Source organism: Tinamus guttatus, unplaced genomic scaffold (assembly GCF_059628265.1).
Source record: "Tinamus guttatus ecotype Peru unplaced genomic scaffold, ASM5962826v1 Tinamus_guttatus_pri_ptg000075l, whole genome shotgun sequence".
Lineage (NCBI taxonomy): Eukaryota > Metazoa > Chordata > Aves > Tinamiformes > Tinamidae > Tinamus > Tinamus guttatus.
The window spans coordinates 18375-38142 of record NW_028288609.1 but is presented as its reverse complement, the minus strand read 5'-3'; the positions used below and the strand labels follow the sequence as shown (position 1 = coordinate 38142).

At 64.0% G+C, this 19768-nt stretch overlaps 1 protein-coding gene across 2 annotated transcripts in view; it reads left to right on the top strand.

The window, feature by feature from the left end:
* The first annotated feature begins 1849 nt into the window (after positions 1 to 1849).
* ZNF385C (zinc finger protein 385C) overlaps positions 1850 to 19768 on the top strand; it is a 31931-nt gene continuing 14012 nt past the window's right edge. The window contains exons 1-2 of one of the 2 annotated variants that reach the window (XM_088519839.1): positions 1850 to 1898; positions 10353 to 10589. In XM_088519839.1, the coding sequence (XP_088375965.1) occupies positions 1865 to 1898; positions 10353 to 10589 (271 nt within the window). In that variant the 5' untranslated portion in view covers positions 1850 to 1864. The remainder of the gene's footprint in view (positions 1899 to 10352; positions 10590 to 19768) is intronic. The other variant, XM_088519838.1, reaches the window with a different exon arrangement.

Here is a 19768-nt window from a genome sequence, read left to right as displayed (position 1 = left end):
CTGCTCTTCCTTAAAAATAACAGCACATTAAAAATTAAAGCCACTTTTCTCTACAATATAATCTACTCCCTGCAATTATGCGGCGGGACTCGTTATCTTGTCTTCTGTAGATTTTAATTAAAAGTTGCAACAAGCAGGGAAGAACAACAGCCCCAAACGGCAGCAACCGCAGCAGAGGACGAGCCGGTGGCTGCGGCCACGGGACGGCACCGATGTCAGTGCACAGACGTTTGCAACGCAACCACAGCTCCGAATTCATTTTCTTTTTCACACCGGCTCATGCATTTTCTTGCTGCCGTTTGCCAATGTTTTGCTCACTCGCACCGTCTGTCCCGAGCTTTTGTTGGCAAAACTGTTAGATTTTGTCGCTCAGCGGAGTCTGGGATTTTTGACACGCTCCAAGCTTGCCTTGGGCTTCCTGGTGCTCTTGTGCTTGGGGTGGCAGCAGCGCGAGCGGTGCAGGGGACGGGACGAGGCCATGGGTGCCTGGCACTGACTTTGCAAAGTGCCGTTCGCCCCGTGCTGCCCCCGGCCACCGCAGGGCCCATCCTGGCCACGCTGATGTCCCCCGCTCACCCTCCTTGACCCGCGCTCGAAACCTGCGCGAACCCTCCTGGCATCTTGCGCAGGTTCTAATTCCCTGACAGCGCCGCTTTCAGCACATAAATAAATAAATAAATAAAACCTATTTATGACTCCGGGAGCAATTACAGGCTTAGCAGCTGCTGAGGGGCTGGGGCAGCTGCGGGAGCAGTTGGCAGCGCCTGGAGTGAATGTCTGCGCCGGTGCGGGGCCGTGGGCAGCCCCCGCACAGGGAACCCAGGAGCAAAAAGCCCTTTTGGGGGCTTTTTGCTTAAATAAAGACTGGAGCCAATTGCTTCTTGCTGCTGCCTCCTGCGCACTGAACTTGGCGTGTGCCCCATGGGGCGAAGGGCCTTTGCTGCCAGCCCCGGGCAGCTGCAGAGCGCAGGTCCCTGCCAGGACAGTGTTGCCACTTGTGCTCCCGAACACCCCGAGCTCCGGCACGGAGTTGGGCCCAGCCGCTCCGGTGCTCCTGGCTGTGGGGCGGCTTTTCCTGGAAGCTCCTCGGGGCTCAATGGGCCCCGTGCTGGCACTGAGCAGAGCTGGGTGCCGGGCACAGCCGCGATCCTGCCAGTGTGAATCCTACTTGTGAGCTAACTGGCAGCGCCAAAACTTCCAGGACTGGGAAGGCGCCCATGGGAGCACATGGGCCCCGTCAGCACAGGGGCCCCTGGAGCATCCTGCTCTCCATCTAGTGCCATCCTGACACCCGGCTCTGCTCTCCTTCCGCCACCCCATCCAATCCCCTGCTCCGCGCCACCCTCCCTTCCCACACACCAATGCACGGGGGCAACCGATTCCCGCTGTGTTTTGTGCAAATTCTGCACGAAGCTGCAATTTCCCTTGTCCTTCTGCTTGCACTTCATGGTGTCCAAAGGACTGGGGGGTTCTCTGGTGCTGGCACAGCCAGGCAGACACAACGGCAAGCAAAGGCAGCGTGGGGACACGGTGGCCATGGAAGAGCTCGGGTTCATTAGCAAACCTCACATGCAGACTTCCCAAACACTGACCCCGAGCCTGGCGAGCAGGGGCAGGACCCAAAGCAGCCCCCGGGGACCCCTCTCTGCCCCTGGGTCCCCATTCCCTGTGGGTCCCCTCTCCTCCCGGTTCCTGCGCTCCCCCCATCCCGCCCGCAGCCCCGGGACGCGCCCCCGCACGACACCGGAGCTGCGGGGGGGGGGGGGGGGGACGGCGGCGCGCGCTGCCTTCATCCCCCCCGCCTCCTCCTCCTCCTCCGCCGGGAGCGCGCTCGCCCAGCCGGGAGCGAGCAGCCGGCGGGAGGATGCTGCAAACGGCGGCGGAGCCGAGCTGGGCAGGTACCGGGACCGGCGCGGGGCCAGGACCGGGACCGGGGCACTTGCGGCCGCCGCGGGGTTGCCGGCGGGGCGCGAGGGGCAGCACCGGGGACCGGGCAGGGTCCGCTCTCCCCGGCCGCGCGGCCCCGCCGGCCCCGCCGGCCCCGTGCAGCGCCGGGCACCGCTCGGGCCACGCGCGCAGCCGCGCCGGGGTCCCCACGGGCAGCGGGACACGGCGAAGTCGCGCGGAGGAAACTTGGCGGGGGCGGCGCGGCCCCTTTCCCGGCGGAGGCTGCGGCGGCGTCCCCGGTGTCACCGGTGCGGGGAGCGGCGTCCCCGGTGTCACCCGCCGCCGTGCTCGGCACAGCCGGGACTCCCGCGTGCCCCGCGGGTGCCGCTGCCTGGGGCGGCCTCGGGAGGTCGGTGCTGAGAGGAGTGGGGGCTTCACGGGGGCTTCGCTGATGCCCAAGAGAGGGAGGACAGGACCGGAGCCACCACAGGTGCCATTGCAGGTGACGGGGAAGCGAGTGGCAGCAGCCCAGCCCGGCTGAGCCATCCTGCCCGCAGGAGACTTGGACAGGAATGCTGCTCCTGTCAGGAATGCTGTCCCTCGCCCCATTGCTGGGATCAGGGTTTGCCCTTCCCAAACTCGCGTGTTCCATGGGAAGACACGTGCCGAGAGCGCGTCCTTGTTGGAGAGCAGCGCTGGGCAGGTCACATTCACGGCCGGGAACACGACTCCTTGCACAGCATCCGAGCGCCTTGCTCATGGAAGAGCCCGGCTGGGCTTGATCCTCAGAGCAACGCTAAAAAGTTTATCTGAGATATGGGAGGTGATTCCGCACAACGGCGAGAGCCGGGGCCAGCAGCCCCGTGCGGGGGGCCTGGGTTAAATTCACTGCTGCACCGCGAACGGCACCGTCGGGAAGCGCTGCCGGAGGGACGGAGCCACCAGCACACGGGGCTCTGTCCCGCATGCAGCCCGGCTGAGTTTCTCCAGACGATGCAAGTCAAGTGCATGATAATCTGCTCTTCTTCCCCGAGTGGCTGCAGGTGTATTCTGGTGGCAGCTCCAGCCACGTGCTGGCGCGTCCCCATGGCTGTCGCTGCTCATCTGCAGCAGCAATTTGGAGAGCTGAGGGGAACCGCTTGGCTCCCGGAGCAGTTCCCAGCCCAGCTCTGTGGGTGATAAATTCTCCTGCCATATGTAGAGTTTAGAAATGGGCTAGCGATAATGTGCGCTGGGGGATTTGGGGATTTTTTTTTTCACTTGTTTTGTAATCTGCCACATGCATTAAAAAAAAAAAAATAGAGACCCGTATAATCCCAGCGGTGAATCTGTGTGTGCACGCAAGTGCGCACAGCTTGGTGCAAATGAGGGGCAGGTCGTGCTGAGCTGATCCCTGCGAGGGGCATGGGTGGTGAGACCCATGGAGCTGGAGGCCAGGGCACATCTGAGCCTCCACTGTGGCCTCCAAAGGAGCACAAGAGCCTGTGACACACACTGGGCACCCGAGTCTTCCTTTCTGGGACATTTCCCCCTTGTTTCAGCTTTAGTTCGGCATCCCTGGGGGGTTGTGTGTGTCTTGGTAAGTGCACAGTATTGACCTAGGTACTGAATAAACGGGGCCGTTGGTGCAGACGCCCTCCACAGTGTATGGAAATGATTCCTCCGCCTGGCACAGGATGCTCCCCTGCTCCTTTCCTGCTCCTCAGTTCATTCCGTACTGCAGCTGGAGGCTCCCAGGGCTGTTGCACAGCCCCACACGGGCTCCAAGTGACAATAAAATGCCCATCAGAGCAGGGTGACGAGGCCAGAGCTGGGTGACAAGGTCAGCAGGGCCCCTTTGCCAGGCCAGGGAGGGCACTGGGCTGTGCTGAGGCTGCACCGCAGCCCTGGGCATTGAGTCAGCACCAAACCAGCTGCTCTGGGCACCTGCGGAGTCGCCCGGCTCGGGGTTTAGCAGAACCGTCGCAATTTACTTGGGGGTCCTAAAGGACCCTGGATCTGTGAGGAGCCTCCAAGAGAAAAAATGAAATTAAAATAATAAAAAGCAAGTCCAGCCTCAGGGCAGGGTTGTTCCTTTGGACCCCCGGAACCGCCTGCTCATCGGGTCATGGCTGCGTTGGGGAGCTCGGCCAAGCCAGAAGGCCCCGGAGGCTGGGACCTCGCTCGGAAGAAATCCGCCCTCCTTGGAAATGGGAGCGTTCCCGAGTCCTGATTTCCCTGGCCTAATTATGGAAAAAAATTAATTAGTTGATAAGAGAGGTCCCTGGGAAGCTGCCGGGGGACGTTTCAGGATAGGGCCGGGGATGCTGATGGGCCGTGGTGCTCACGGGACCGCGACCTTGGGCCGGCAGCGGCCACGTGCCACGCATCCCAGGTGCGGGAAGGTGATCCATGGAGCAGGAGCTGCAGGCGCTGCCGGGGAAGGAAGGAAGGGGGGCCCTTTCTCTTTGCTTCTTTTGAAGTGTCACCTCTCGTCCTCCCGCTCGTCACCTGCCCCCCTGCGCGGGGAGGAGCGCGCCGGGGCGGGCGCCTGCGCGCGCTGTTTACTTTGGTCGGGGCCGCCGCTGCTTTGCATTCGTTTGAACTGCCGGGAGCGCCTCGGCACAGAAGATTTACTGTGCGCTGCCGGGAGAGAGCTGCTTTGGAGGGACCCTGAAACGCCTCGAATCGGCCCCGAACAGGAGGCGCTTGTTTGGAGCGGCGTCGGGAGGGATGGCGGCACCGGCGCAGGAGGGGACCCGTGGGGACGGCACAGGGGGCTCCTTTATCCCCGTGGCGCCTGCACCCCAAGCATCAGCAAAACCCTTTAATGTCCCAGCCCTGAAATTTTTAAAGGAACGTTAGGAAGTCCCTGGGCTTATTTTTGAGCATCGTTATGAAAGGGTTTGAGCGGATTAGAGGAGGCCAGGATTAATCTTTGCTCGGGGAGGCCGGGTGCGAGGGCGGCTTGCAGCCCGGGATGCAGTGAGGAGGCTCCGCTGGGCTCCTTGTGCCTGTGGCCACCGTGGCCTGGGCACCAGGGTCATCGCAGAGCTTCACCCAGCACCATGCAGCATCACCTGGCATCATGAGGCACTGCATGTTGTTGTGCAGGGTTGCATGGCATTGCATGGCATCGCCTGGCATCATGTGGAGTTGCATTTTATTGCCTGGCATTCCCAGCATCCTGCAGCATTGCCCAGGACAGTGTAGCATTACACTGTATTGCCCAGTATTGCATGGCATCATGCAGCGTTGCCCAGCGTCATGTGGCATCATGTGGAATTGCCTGGCATTGCCCGGCATCCTGCAGCATTTTCTAGCATCACCCAGAAGCAACCTGGGTATTCCAAGGGATTTGCGTTGCGGCAGCTCGATGTCAGCCCCATTCTCGCCCCCTTCCCAAGGAGGGAACAGCCACGTGGCGATTTCACACGTGCCACGTGCAGGAGCAGCACATGGTGCCTCCATGGGGCTTCCCAGCACCAGCCCCTTTGCACAACGAAGAGCACGGGGCTCACGAAGCAGGGAGCTCGCCCCGGGGTCCCCTCTCTATGTGGCATCGAAGGGCGAATTGTCCCGGCAGGAGGGCCAAGGAATTGGGAGCGGGAGCAGGAGCGGCGGCGGCGCCGGGACAGAGGCGCCTTGTGGGGCCGGCGCGGCGGGAGGCGGCGCGGCCAGCGCAGAGGGGCCACAAAGGAGCCTCTGTCCCGGCTCGGCCTCCGCGCCCTGGTTGGGAGGGAAAAGCAAACAGGAGGGAGCCGGGCGGGCACGCGCCTTCCTGGGAAGCGCCCGGAGAAGGGAGGCCTTGGAAAACACGGCACCTGGGAAGGGGAGAGCTCTTTTCCCTGCCATAAAAAGCGGATGAAATGGGAGACTCGAGCAAAAGCAAAACCCGCCTGGTTTCCTGTGGTGAGGCTGGGTTTCCAGAGGCCAAGCTGCCCTGTCCCCGAGCCACCACGTCCCAAGTGCGTGAGCCACCGTGTCCCCGAGCTGCCGTGTCCCCAGCCAGCAGCGCAGCGGGGCTGTCCTGGCCGCGGCTCCGGGTGCCGGTGGGCGGCCGGCTGCAAAGCCGGGCAGATTAAAGTGCAAGGAGAGAGCGGCAACAGCGACGGGGCCGTGCGAGGGTTTGCAATGCGAGGTTGGTCCACGCAGTGCTAAAAAAAGCCACAAGAGGAGCAAAATTACCCGCTGAGTCACTAATCGCTCGCTCCGCCGCCGCTCGGGGCTCCGGTGTTGGTGAGCGGGGCCGGGGCTGCTGTGCGGAGGCGCGAGCTCTGCCCGCGGTGCGGGGGGTTCTGCACCGCGCTCGGCCCCGCGCGGAGCCACCGGCGCGGGCCTGGGGACCCCGCGCTCCCTGCGGGGAGGCTGCAGGTCCCTCCGACCAGCGCTCGCTTTCTGCTGCGCTCTGTGAGCAGAGGGATCCCGGGGCTCCCGTCCCTTCCGGCACCGGCACCGCAGTGCTCACAGGGATGAGGACGCGGGGGACACCTCGCCGTGGGACACGGGGGACATCCCCCCGCTGCGGGAGCGGGGCAGGTGGCAGCCTCGAAGCGCATCACTTTGTCACTTCATCACCCCTCCCTCGTGCCAGTGTCTTCTTCGTCTCACGCTCAGCGCGGAGCTGCCAGCAGCAGGCATTAAAAAATCATGGGTCGTCCCATTTTCCTTCCTCCCACTCCAAATACTGAAAAAAAAAAAAAAAGCCATAAATTGGGGCGGCCTTGTTGGTTGTCATTCAGCTCCTGGCTCTGTCTCAGGCTCTACCTGGCAGCCGGGATGTTCGGCTGCTCCGTCCCCGCAAAGCGGACTGGGGTGGACACAGAGCCTCCCACTTGGTGCCTCCTGCCCAGAGCTTGGGGCCCGGGTGCCACAGGCCACATGGGGACGACCACGGTGACAAAGAGTTAATAAAAGTTGTTGTAGGCACATGGTATCTTGCCGCACGCTCAATTTTGGTGCGCGTCATTTTGCCATGAGTGTATTGCTGCACGGGGAAGAGGAGTGGGCACTTGCCGGACCCCTCGGCTCCCTGTTTGTCCTTGCAACAAGTGCACTTGGGAGATGTGCTCAGGAGCAGATGAAGGTGGCAGCTGCTCTGTTTTCAGGTGCTGGGATCCCAAGAACGCTGCTCAGCTGTGAGGGGTTTGAAGAAAGGATAAGAGGGGCTGGGGCAGGTGGGAGTTGATGTTTCTGTGGCAGCTCTGTTCCTGCTGCCTCTCTGGGTGGGAGTCACCTTCTCCTCTGTTGATACCTTCTCCTGGGAGCTCTGGTAGGTCCCAAGGCAGCTGGGGGTGCTGGTGCCCTGTGGCTGGGCAGCCCCATATGCTTGGGCTGATCCCCAGCTCCGGGAGGCTCTGCTGAGTGCCGGCACTTGGTTATGGCCCTGGGGTTGTAAAACGTAGGTGTGGAAGGCTTGGAGTCCAGGAGGTAGAAGCAGTGTGAGGTTGCTTACTTTTATTAACCTCTTAATGAAAATGGCTTTAAAAATCACTCCTGTGCCTGGCTTGCAGGCTGAGGCTCTGCTGCTTGCTTACTTGGGGCAGCAGAGCCCCTGGGTGTTTCCTGCATGGTGATTTGCCTTGCACTGGGGGTGTTAATCCTGCAGCAAGGGGCCGTTTGCAGGGCTGATCCCCGACCTCCCAGGGAGCTGAGCAGGTCCCCCCTGAATATCTTTATTTGGTACCACTGCTGTGCTGGGATTGCAAATGCTACTTGTGAAAGATTTAATTTAGCTTCTATTACCAGGGCCTGCGGCTGCTCCAGCAGCTTCGGGGACCTCTGCATCAGGTGGTGGCTTTGCACAAGTGTGCCCAAACCTGGGTTCTGCTCCCAAATGCTTGTGAGCAGAGTCAAGGATGGGCGCAGCAGGGAGCACAGTGACACAGGGCCAGCCCTGTGCAGAGAGGGGCAGCGGGGGCCTTTGCCTGGCAGATTTGTTGCCCCAGGGCACGCTCTGCGGTGGCCTTGGTGGCCCCGTGGCCGATGGGCCACCGCAGAGCTCGGTGCCACCGGGGCCGTCCCCTCGGGAGCCCCCGCGTTGTCCGTGCGCGGCCCGACAGCCCCGGCCCCGCCGCGGTCTCCGGTTTCAGGGGATTTGGGAAGGGTTGGCGGTGCCCGGGGGGGGCTCGGCGAGGGGGAGGGAATATTTCGGGAGGCAGGGGCGGCTTCGCAGCGCTCGGTGACGGCCCCGTGGCCCCCGTGCCCCCCCCTCCGGGGCTCCCCGCTGCGAGGCCCGCGTCACGGCGCTAAATAGAGCGCGGCGGCGCCGAGCCCCCGGTACCGCGGCCCCGTGTAGCTCGGCCCACCCCGCGCCGAGCCCCGGGGACACCGTGTCCCGCTCGCGACGTCGCCGCTGCCCAGGAGGGGCCGGGTCGCCCCGGGGGAGCTCCCGCCGCCCGGGGCGGGACGCGGCGGGGGCGGCCGGTCGGCGGATCTGACCTTGACGGCAGCGCGGGGGCTTCCCCGTCCCGCCCCCGCGGCGGAGCCGAAACCCTTCGCCCTGCTCGTGTTAAACGGGCGCCTCCGGCGACGGCCCCGCGGAGCTGGCGCGGGCTGGGGGGACACCCGGAGCCCCGCGGCCCCCAGCGCCGGGCAGCGGCCGTCGAAGCGCGCCCTGAAACCCGAGACGTGCGAGCGGGGGCGGCCCCGGGGGCCCGCGGCCAGGTAGGAGCCGCGAACGGGCGGCCCCGGTGCGGCGGGGGGCACCGAGTCCTCCCCCCGGTGCTCCAGGGTCCTGCCCCGGGGTCCCCTGTGCGCTGCAAGGATCTCGGCCGAGCAACGTGCATGGGGGCTCCCCCGTGCATTTGAGATAGCAAAAGGATGGAGTGACCCCAGCTGCGTTCGGGTGTCGGGTCGCTTCGAACGCACTCAGGTGCTTCGGGCTTGAAGGGAGATTGTGGCAGCTGTAGGAGCTACTGTCATGCTGGTGGTTCTGCTCCCAGTGCTTTTATTTAATGTTGTTGTAGGCACTCACCATGGACACAGAAAATGGATTTAGTGCCATGAAATTATATGAACTCGGGTATATATATTTTTTAGACTTCTTGCTCTAAATTCAATTGCTCTGTCCTTGGATTATCCGGAACATCATGGGGCCCCAGTGGGCTCTGGAGTCCTTCCCTGGTTACTGCTTGGTGTCCTGGCCTGGATCCTGCCTCTGTGGGGCTGGAGTTCAAGTGAGGCTCTTTCCTGGGGTGCGGGGCAGCTCCGCGGGGCCCCTCTGTCCTGAGTGTGGGTGGCTGCGCTGTCCTGCCACGTGTCCTGTGCTCCACGTGCCATTTACAAGCTCTGGGGCGTAAATGTGTCAGGACGCTGCAGGTGTCTGCTCTTGCCTTTATTAATTCCCCTCACTCCTCTGGGCCCAGGGCAGGGCTGAAACTCTGAGAGTGGCTCGGACTCCTGCAGGGCCCCCAGGACGTGGCTGTTTGGTTAATGGGGGCACATCGGGTGCTCCTGCAGCTCTGATTCTCCCAGCCCTGCATGTCCTGTAAGCCCCAGGGCACCACAACCCGCAGCACCTTCTGAGGCTCTCGGGTGTCTCCTCGATTTGGTCTATTTTAAGAGCGTGTAAAGCCGGGTTTCCTCAAGTGTAGGGGGAAGCAAAGAACCGAGCCGGGTTCACCTTGGCCCTCCTTGTGCCGTGTCCTCCCTGCTGCCCTCTGAGCCCTGCGCTCCCTCCTTGTCCCCTGAGGCCGGAGCACAGATCCAGGAGAGGGAGGTGCTGAAGTCGGTCGTGAGGATGGAGATGGGGGGTGATGCTGCAGGCGCTGTGGCCGGAGCCTCCGTGTTCCTGCCTTAGGGCTGGTGAGATCCCCAGTGTCCTTTGGCTGCTGCACGCTCCAGTGCCAGCCCCGCGTCCCCCCACGTGCGCGGGGAAGCGGCAGAGCGTCTGCGCCATCGTGGGGCCACTGCCGGCAGCTGCCTCTGTGGGGACACGGAGCGTGGGGGCTGCGATGGCTCCGGCCCTGCTCGCTGCAGGACAGGGAGCTCATAGGCCTCCACCATGGACTGTTCTCCCTGCACAGACACTATGGAGTCATCCTGGGCCGGAGGAGGCTCCACAGGGTGATGCTGTGCCCGGGCAGCAGCATTTCATGTAGCCGCTGCATGAGCTGATGCCTCTCTCAGCTGTGATGCCTGAGCTGGGGTGGAGGAGCAGCCGCCGCAGCGGTCCGGGATGCAGGGAGGTCACAAGGCTCCCCAAGGAGCCAACATCTCTCCGGGGACACGTCGAGCCCCGGGGCACCCCGTGGGCAGCGTGTTTGTGCGTTTTGCAATCGCCAGCTGCTGGCTCTGGGGGGTAACCGGATCGCAGGGCTCGGGTGTCCGCGCGCTCCAGCCTCGATTTTGAGCGTCCCGCCAGTCCCGGGACGGCTCCGAGGACAGCAGCTCCGCTCCGGGTCTCATCCCCGCATCCCGTGTGGGTCCGGGGCACGAAGCAGCACCCGCTCTGCCGCTCACCGCGGCTCTGTGCTTCCCCGCAGGCATGAAGCGGCCGCTGAGCCCCGCGCGCAGCCCCGAGGCCGAGCGCGCGGCCGAGCCGGCGGGCTGCGCGCCGGAGCAGCGCGCCAAGCGCGAGAGGAAGCAGCCGTCGTTCACGCTCTGCGATGTCTGCAACATCCAGCTCAACTCGGCGGCCCAGGCGCAGATCCACTGCAACGGCAAGTCCCACCAGAAGCGCCTCAAGCAACTCAACAAGGGCAAGATGCCAGTGGCACAAGGTAAGTGCACGGTGGTCACGGCCCCGCTGCTCCGTCGGGCTGGGCACGCGGGAGCTGTCGTGTTTTGGGGAATGCTCGGTTGCCTCCTTGGGCCTTGGTACCATCGCGATTTATTAGCTCTGTGCTGGGATGGACCCCAGCTAAAAGAGGAATTATTGCCCGTGAGGCAAACCCTGGGTTTCCACAGCGCTGCGGCGCGGGCGGCCGTTCCGCGCCGCGTGGCCGCAGATGAAAGCTGCCTGTGCGCTGCAGATGCCAGCTCACATCCAACTGGGTCAGGAGTGATTTAATTACCGCCTGTGATTTTCCAAGGGTGGCCAAGTTATTGGTGCTGTCGGCTCCGTTCGGAGCGCTGCTCGTGTCCCCCCTGGGCAGAAAGGCCGGGATTTGCTCCCTCTGCTCGCCGTGCCGGCCCTGTCGCCTCCAGCATCGCAGTGTTCCACGCGCTCCGGCTCTCTTGTGCTGCTGGAGGAGCCTGGGGCCGGCGGCTCCTCTCTTGCTGCACGCAGTGGGGAAATGCTCCCATTCCCAGCAGGAATGGCCCCCAGGGGGGTCTCGGCTTCTTGTCCCCCAGCTCCCTTGCAGGGGAGGCAGCGACGTCCTCCTTTCCCCGCGAGGGAGAGGGTTGAGGTTTCCCCATTAGCTGCCGAGATGTCGGTGCCGCAGAGCGGAGCTGTCTGAGACGAGCAGCGAAATCAGGGCGACAGCCGCAGCGCGGTGGCTGCGGGCGCACGGCGCAGGGCACGCGCTGCCCCGGGAGCTGCCGGGGGGGCATCGCCCCCCAGCTCCTGGCTCTGGAGAGCACTGGGTGCCCGTGGGCATTCCGGGGAGAAGCCAAAGGCCGTTGCGGTTTGCGCAGCCGAGTGGTGAAGGGGCGACCTGGGAAGGAAACGGCCGTAGCGGGTGGGCAACGCTCCGTGGACGAATCCTGAGAAGCGTTGCGAGCTCCGTCGGGAAAGCCGCTCGCAGCGGGGAGTTTGCGGTGCTGACCTTGAGCTTCCGCGCCGGGCGCCTTAATGCTGTATATGATCCTGCTCTCATGTGTCACCGGCACCCAAAATCCCAAAGGTCGTGGCGGGGGGCGCTTCCCAATGTTCCTCTCTATTGGATCTCTCCGGCTGTTGATGACCAGGAGCAGAGGTGCCAAATCAGTTTTCCTTAATTTTGCTTTGTGCGCGGAGTCATTTAATTGCTCTTAACAACTCGGCCGATGCTCCGTGCTCTTCGTCTGCAACAAAACCCGATGCATCGATTTAAACGACCTGCAAAGATGCAGGATTAGGGGCTGATTGGCGGACTGAAGCCTTGGAGATTTGCTTCATTTGCGGCTCCAGCCCTGTCCTTCAGGGCTGTAATACGAGAGCGCCCCGTGCTCAGCCCTGCCGTGTGCTCCGGCACCGGCCCCGCCGCCTCCTCCCCGCGGTGGGTTGTTGCTTTGGGGCTTTGCTGGGAATTTTGGCCGGGCGCGGGGGGGCTGCTGGGCCGCGCCGCGCTCGCAGCGCCGGCCGCCGCACGCCCCAGCGCGCCGCTGACTCTAACAGCGCCTGACGGCTCCGGTTACGGATCTCAAGGAAAAAAGAACAGTTGGGAGCGCGGTGCGGGCGGCAGGGGAGGGTCTCGCAGAGGGGCTGCACGTCCCCGTCTTCATCCTCCCCTCGCTGCTCAGACCCATCCCCATGGGGCGCAGCTCGGCTGTGTGTGCAGAGACCTGGTGGATTCATTGCACTGCTGTGGGGGCTCGGCTTCCCCCAGGGTTTTCCTTGCTGCGTTCTTCCTTCCCCCGCTCGGTTGCTTTGGGGGATGTGAAGGCCAAGGAGGAGCCTCCTTGGGTCCATTTGGAGCAGCCCTTCCCTAACACTCCTGGGATTTGCCCCAGTCCTACTGAGTCCCAGGGAAAGGCTGCATCCTTTTGGGAACCTGGCAATAGCCAAGGAAATCCCTGCACTATGGGGAAGTGCTTGGAGCTTTGCATTCATCTGGGGGAAACTCTTCCCCTGGAGATCCCCCAGGAACTCATTCCTTTGAAGATCCTGCTCTTCCACTCCTCCAGATTAATAACAGCACTGTAATTAATCTCCAATAATTATTGACTCGGTAACTTTGCATAACAACTGAATCGATTTGCCATTAGCTTTTGCCATCGGGGTTTCCTCTGAGTGATGCTGACTCTTGCAGCGTCGCCTCCCGTGCTCCACGTGTCCCCTTTTGGGGATGGGGGGTTCTTTTTAAATTACACATTTATTCTAAGGAACATCCTTAGGCCTCAATGAGTTGCCCAGAACAGCAAATTCCTGCTGCATGGAGTTGTCTGGGGAAGCAGCTGCACGCTCAGGGCTGCAAGCGCGCTAGGAGGCAGGGATGTCACGGACCTTTGCACGCAGGTGGCCTTGGATGTTGCTGTGATATGTACATTTTTTCCCCCCTGTGCTGTTTTGCTGCCGTGTTGCTGCAGCAGCATTTTGGGACCTGCAGCTCGAGGCCACGCGTGACCCCGGTGCTTGGCACGAGCAGCAGCGGGCGACGCATCCAGGCTCCGTGCGGCAGCGCGGAGGAGCCGGAGCGGTGCCGGGGCCTTGGTCCTGCGCGTGCAAAGGGGGAGACGAGGCCTAAAAATAGCCGTAGTGGGGGGAGGCCGGGGCCGCGGATGTGCGAGCGCAGAGCCGGGGGTAGCGCGGGGCTGTCACTGCGATTCGGGGCCGCCTGGTTAAACCGCTTCATGCTCGCGGACAGGCAGTCGTGAGCAATGCGCTGCGCCCGCTGAAGAGCGCGCCGGCTCGCAGGGGACTGCCAGGGTGCCCCTTCCTGTGGCCGCGGTGACCGACGCGCGCTTGTGGCAACGTCCTTGTCTTGCGGATGCCAAGGGCCACCTGGGGCTTCTGCCCCTGCGAGTTTGGCTCCAAAACCAACCCCAGGTCTCACCCGCTGCTACCGGCACCGCCCTTCGTGCAGAGCCCCCGGGGGAAACGCAGTCCTTAAAATATGTTATCTTAATCCCGAGCGAACTCGGGAGCGCGGAGGTCAGCGCCGGCTTCCTGCCCGCCGGGGACCAAACACTGGCGTTTTGTTCCCTGCCGGAGCCATTCTGCTTATGACGGCAGCTCAAATTACAGAGTCAAAAGAAAAACCATCCCCCTCTCTCAGGTGCATCGGTCCTGATCCTATCTGGCGTCTTTCACCCCCAAATTATACCCTAAATCCTCCGTGAACAAAGTCAGTCAGAAAGGGCTGGGCAAGCTGGGACTGGGAGCTCCCTGCCTTTGTTCTTTCCCTCCTCCCTCTTTCATGTGTTTCTTGCCAAATTCAGCTGCATTTGCAGGGCTGCTCCCTGCCCTGTCTCAGTTGCCTCCGAGCCAGCAGGAATCTTGGGGCTGACTTCAGTAGGTTTCAGAGTGAACACTCTATGGCAGTTCCTGCTGTGCGGCCTCTGTCTTTGCAAAGTGCCTGACTAAAAGGAGGGACTTCAAGGCTAGCCCGTGCTAGATGGGGCCCGCCGAGCCTGGAGCTGCTGGCGCTCTCGGTGGGACTTGCCCCAGCAAGCCGGCGTCTCCCGGCGCACGCAGCCTTCCTGCCGCTTCCCATGTTGGCAGGCGCGGGTGGCACCGCAGGAATGTGAGCAGGAGCTGCAGCAGGCCGGGGCTCGCTGGGCCTGTCCTTGGGCCCACGTGCACCTACAGCAGGGATTTGCCACCTGGAGGGGCAATCCTTCCCGCGGAGCAGCCAGGACGTGGCAGCTGGCATCAGGGTGCTTCGTGCTTGACCAGCTGGGGCATTTCTGCGCTTGAAAGCACCCAGCTCTGGCCATGGTTCTGTTTGCTGCCGGTGGAGGGGATCCAGGCTTTTGGCATTTGCATCCCTGTCTTTGTTTTCTTCTTAACCAGAAGAGGCAGGTTTCTACCCCATTCTGTGCGCTGTCTGGTTTGAGGAACCCCTTCTCATCCCTGCCTGCTCTTGGCCACTGCAGCCTGCCCTGCTCTGGCAGGGCAGCTCACCCCCTCTCCAGCCCCCTCTCACCAGCTGCAGTTTAATTATTTCTTCCTTAAAAAGCCCCCACGCCATCCGCGGGGGCATCACCTTCCCAGGCAGCTGCCGAGGCCAAAAACACGATACAAACGGCTCGCGTTGCCAGGAATGTGCAATTATCTCTATCGGGAGAGGCTGCCCGGGCAGGACAGCAGCCCCTGCGCACGGGGGGTCCCGGGGGGTCCCGGGGCAGGTGCAGCCGGGCAGCTCCCGGCCGTCCCTTCCCCATCCCGCGTGGGCGCCGCTCCGCATCCCCGGCGGGACCGGCGCCCTTTCCCGGTGGCCGCCAGCCGCCTTATCCCGAGTTATCCCCGGGGAGGGGGGGAAAGGCCGCGCAGGGCGCAGCGATCCCCGCGGGGGCGGCGGGTCCGGGGCGGGGGGCGCGGGCGCCTCCTTCCTCCCCCGCTCAAAGTTTCTTTGCTCGGCGGGGGCGGCGCGGGGGGCGCCGGCCCCGCAGCCCCCCCGTGTCGCGGGGAGCGGCGGGCGCTTCCCCCGCGCGCCGCTGATTGGGCTGCGCGGCCGCGCGGCGCTCGCTCCGGGGCGCGCGGCAGCCCGAGCGCCGAGCCGCGAATTGCGGCGAGCGCGGAGCCCCCGCACGGGCACGGCGAGCGCGGAGCCCTTCACTGCGGCCGAGCGCCGAGCCCCGGCCCGGCGGCTCCGGGGCAGGCGGCGGCGGCGGCGGCAGCGCGGACGGGAGGCGGCGGCGCGGGGACCGGGCGCCCGCATCCAAAATGCTCCTGGGTAAGCGAGCGGCGGCCGCGCGGCCTCCGGGGCGAGCGCTGCAGCGCGGGGCCGCCCGCGGTTTTCGGGAGCCGCTTCCCCGGCGCGGGGCCGGGGTTGGCGCCGGTTTCGCGGCGGCCGGGAGCGCTTGGGGCTGCGGGCGCTCGAGCGGCCGCTCACGCAGCCTGGGCAAGGGCGTCCGCAGAGTTGCCCGAGCTGCGAAACCAAGGTGCAAGTTGTTCTCTTTAATGCGTGTGCGTTATGTGGATATCTGCTTCTTAACGTGCCGTGGTGATGGAGGGGGGGTGTCTCTTCTTCGCCTTTGCAATTTTGGCCAAGGACGCGCTCTCGCTATCGGGGGCAGAATGGATGCGGGTTATTCCCTGCTTGGGAAGAGCTGCCGAAGGCGCCTGGTGGGGAGCGCGTGGGGGCACCTGAGTGTTGGTGACCTGCAGGATCTGCTCTGCCCCGTCCTGTACCCGCTGCTGCCCGGTCCCAGTGGATTGCCAGGGATTCTGGATTCTCCCTCTTCCCGAGTGGAGCCGGTCTTGCCGCACTCACTATTTCCATCCTGCCAGGGAGCCCCTTTGAAGAGCTGCTCTTTTGCTCTGGATTGACTGAGCCTGGCGTCGTACCCGCTGAACGATCCCCCCTGCTGCACATGCAGCCTCTGCCGCCTCCTAGTCCTCTAATCCTAATTACTTGGGGGATTCAAGCTGAGTTTGATTCACTGCATCTTATTGATTTTTCCCCGGGGCTGCGAAGAGAGAAAGAAGCGGGTTGTGCGCTGACATGGCTTTATTTTGTCCTTGCTTTTCACCTGGGGCCAGTGCTGGCAGCGGAGCCTCCGCGGTGCCGCTCTGCTCTGCCCGCTGCGCCTGCTGTGGAGCTCCCTGATGCTCTTGCTGCCAAATGGGGTTAGGTGGGAGAGCTGCAGGGAAGCTGCCGGCCCGGGGCCGCCACTGGCTCTGCGGAGCTCGGCGCGTGGGGCTGCAAACGAAGCGTGACGCCACCGGCCCCGTTACGGGCACGGCTTCGGGGCCGGCGATTTCACAGTGTTCTCGTTATCGGCAGCGCTAGCTTGTCCCCGCGCTGCTAGAGGAACGGCTCGGCTCTGTTCCGCTCGAGAGCGGCTCTGCGCGCGGCGGACGCGAGCAAGGAGCGCTGGGCATGGCGGCGGGCGCCCGTCGCACGCGCCTGTGCGCCCGTGCATGCGTGCGAGCGCGTGCGCTCGTGCCCGCGGCTGCGCGGTGCCGCATTCCACAGGCGCCCGCTCGCTCGCGGCTTCGTGCGAGCCCCAGGAAATCACCGAGCCCCAGGAAATCACCGAGCCCCGGGAAATCACTGTGCCACAAGCCTGGCACTTGGTGCCGGGGTCCCCGGGGCACCTCCGCTTCCCGAGCTCCGGCCCGGCAGCTCTCCCTGCGCTACCGCTGGAGTTTTCCCAGCAGCTGGAAACGCCGTCTTTTCCCTGCGAGCTGCCTTTGCCCGTGTCCTGGGTTGTGTGATAGTGCGTGGGCCGCTCGGTTGCGCTGCTCGTTGGGCTGGGGAAGGCACAAAGCAGAGCTCGCTCTCAGCTCGCGCCTCCACATGCATCGGAAATGCTGTGAAGCCACCAAAGCTTTAATGTCAAACTTCAAAACGCAGCTTTGGCATAAAGAGGTGCGATCCATGCATGTGCAATGCAAATACTTTATTTTCCATTCCTCTTTCTCAGTCTCTCCTTCTTTTTTGCATCTCTGGAAGTTACGTTCCCTCCCCATGATCTCTCTGGAAATGAGATCCCGCCGTGACGCGTGTGACATCCGCGCCGAGGCGGCTGGTGGCATTTTGGTGCTGGCTCCGGAGGGAGCTGCGGGGTCCCGCGGGAGCCGGGGCTGTGCCTGGGGTTGGGCTGCACCAAGGGTGTCGCATCCCTGCGCTGGGGCCGCTCACGCCAAGTGTGTGGCAAGGATTTTGTTCCTCTCATGTTCCAAACGCATCTTTGGGGAGGGGGAAAAAAAGCAAAAATGCTGCAATGTCCCAAACTGCCAAATACTCAAGAGAAAGAAATGCTGTTTTCACAGGGTGCTGTAGCTCCGCATTGCCTGTCCCTGAGGCTGTTCTCCATCCGGATGCAGGCAGTCCAGTTAGCCCCGTGTGACTGTAAACACGGGAACTGATAAACCCCAAACTCCCCAAATTCCTTCCTAGGGCACAGGGAATTAGCTGAGTTTTAATTGGGGGTTTTTGCATTCCTTGTTTTTGGTGGTGAAGGGCGAATGTGGCTGCACATTGGGCCGCCCTGGGCTGCAGGGATAGAGGGAGCTGGAAGGTGTCACCGCAGGACAGCGGTGACCGCTGCGGGTCGGTACCGGCCCCTCGAGGCCTGTCCATGCACCGAGTCGGTACCGCAATGCCCTTTGGGGACCGTGGATCTTGTCACGGAGCCGAGCGGGGGGGCCGGGCCGGCTGCCCCCCCTGCTGCCCCCGGCTGCACCGGCCGCTCCGGGCGGGAGCGGAGGGAATTGCAATGAAACAGTCGTGGGTGGGAATAATTGCAAGGTAATGACGGACATGTGTCTGCTTCCAAGCGGGGCTGTGTGTGTGGGGGGGACACGCGCTGCCACCCCCGTCCCGAAGGAGGGCGAAGAGCTTTGACCTTCTGCCTGTTTGGAGGGGAGAAGGGAGAGCTGCGGCCTTGGAAGCTGTGGAAGCAGCAGCCACGCGGGGTCTTTGCAGAACCGGCGTGTTCTCGGCCTCGGGGACATGCAGGGGCCGTGTTTGGCCCCTCGTGCCATCCGTGGCCTGCTGGGCCGCCCCGGTGCGGGCGGGCGTCCAGGGACAGCGGGAGCAGCGCCCGAGGCGGCGCCGGCAGCTTGCGGGGACTGGCGCTGCCTTTCATCGGCTGCGATGCTTATCTGCTGCTCCATCCTCCTCCTCAGAGCCTTCCTCCTCCCCCGGCGCCGAGCCGTGTGTCAGTCCTGCCTCTGTCCTGAGCTGCCCAGCTCCCCAGGGCCGTTTTGGGGGCTTTCTCCTTGTTTTCGCTCTGCTCGGCTTTGCACCTCGTGAGAGTTGCAGCAAATTCTGTGCCCGTTGCGCTGGCCGGGGGTGGGCAGGGAGAAGCCCCCAGTGCTGCCTGGCTCCATTCCTGTCCCACCGCTGCTGTCCCACTTGGAACTGCCCATTCCCAGGCCGGCTAAACCCGCCAGCTCCTCTCCTTCCTTGCGTTGGCAGTGGAATAACCAGAGCAGGGTTTTGCCCTCAGCCGCCGGTCCCTGATTTCCTGGAGCTGCCGGGCAGGAATGTCCTGAGCGCGGAGGAGCCTCTCGCCCTGGGCCAGGGCAGCAGGAAGCCGGAGCAGGGGGGGTGCCCAGTGTCCCCTTTGCTGTGAGGAGCCAGGGACAAAGCGGCTCCTAATCCCAGCTCTTCCCTAAGCTTCGGCCAGGGAGGAGGAGCCGGGGGGGTCCAAGCAGTTCGATGTCAAAGGAACCGGGGCTGCTTTGTGGGGCCCAACGCGACTTCGGCAGCCGCTCCGCGCGGGGTCTCTCGGCACCAGCTCCACGGGGAGCAGCACCGGCCTCGGCGCCGTGTCCCCCCGTGCGTGCTCAGCCCTCCCCGGGGACCCCTTTGCAGCGGCCTCAGTGCCGCAACGGGAGCGCGCGGGGTTGCAGGGCGCCGCAGCGGGAGCGCACGGGGTTGCGGGGCGCCGCGGTGGGAGCGCGCAGGATCGTGGGGCGCCGCGCGCTCCCCACGCCGAGGCCCGGCGCTGCGGCCGCCACGCGCGGCCTCGGCGTCCCCGGCCGCCGCTAGTGGCCACTGCCGCGAGGCGCCAGGCAGCCCGCGCTGCAAGATGGCCGCGCCGGGGCCGCCGTGAGCGCGGGGCGCCCGCCGCAGCCTTTGTTCCGCGCCGGCCTCGCCGCCCCGCGCGCCCACCCGCGGGGGCTGCGGCTGCCGCGGCCCCATGCGCCGCGCGGCGGCTCGCCCGCAGCCGGGGGGGTCTCCGCGTTGCTCTTTGGAGGGGGATTTCTCTCCTTGGCTTTGCTTCGTTTGGCTGCTTTTTGCTTTTTCTGTAATTTGAGCTCTTTTTGCTACTTAAAAAGCAAACAAACCCAAATCCGGGGCGTTTGGGAGCCCCAGGCCGCTGGCGGCGCTGGAGCGGTACGTATGTGCAGCGGGCGGGCGGCGCGGGGCGAGGACCGCGCGGGGCCGCGTGCCGTACCACGTACCGCACCACGTACCGCACCGTGCCGTGCGCCGCGTCCCGGGGCCATTCCCAGGGCTCGCACATCCAGGGAAACTCGCAGCCTTAGCCATAAACCCTGCCAAAACTTCCCAGCCACCTGAGCTGTGCCAAGGTCCCCAGGACACGGCTCCGTGCGGACGCTCCTGTGGTGGAATCACCAGGCATGGAGGCCATCCCATGGGCTGGCGTCTCCAGGATGGGACGGGACAGGATG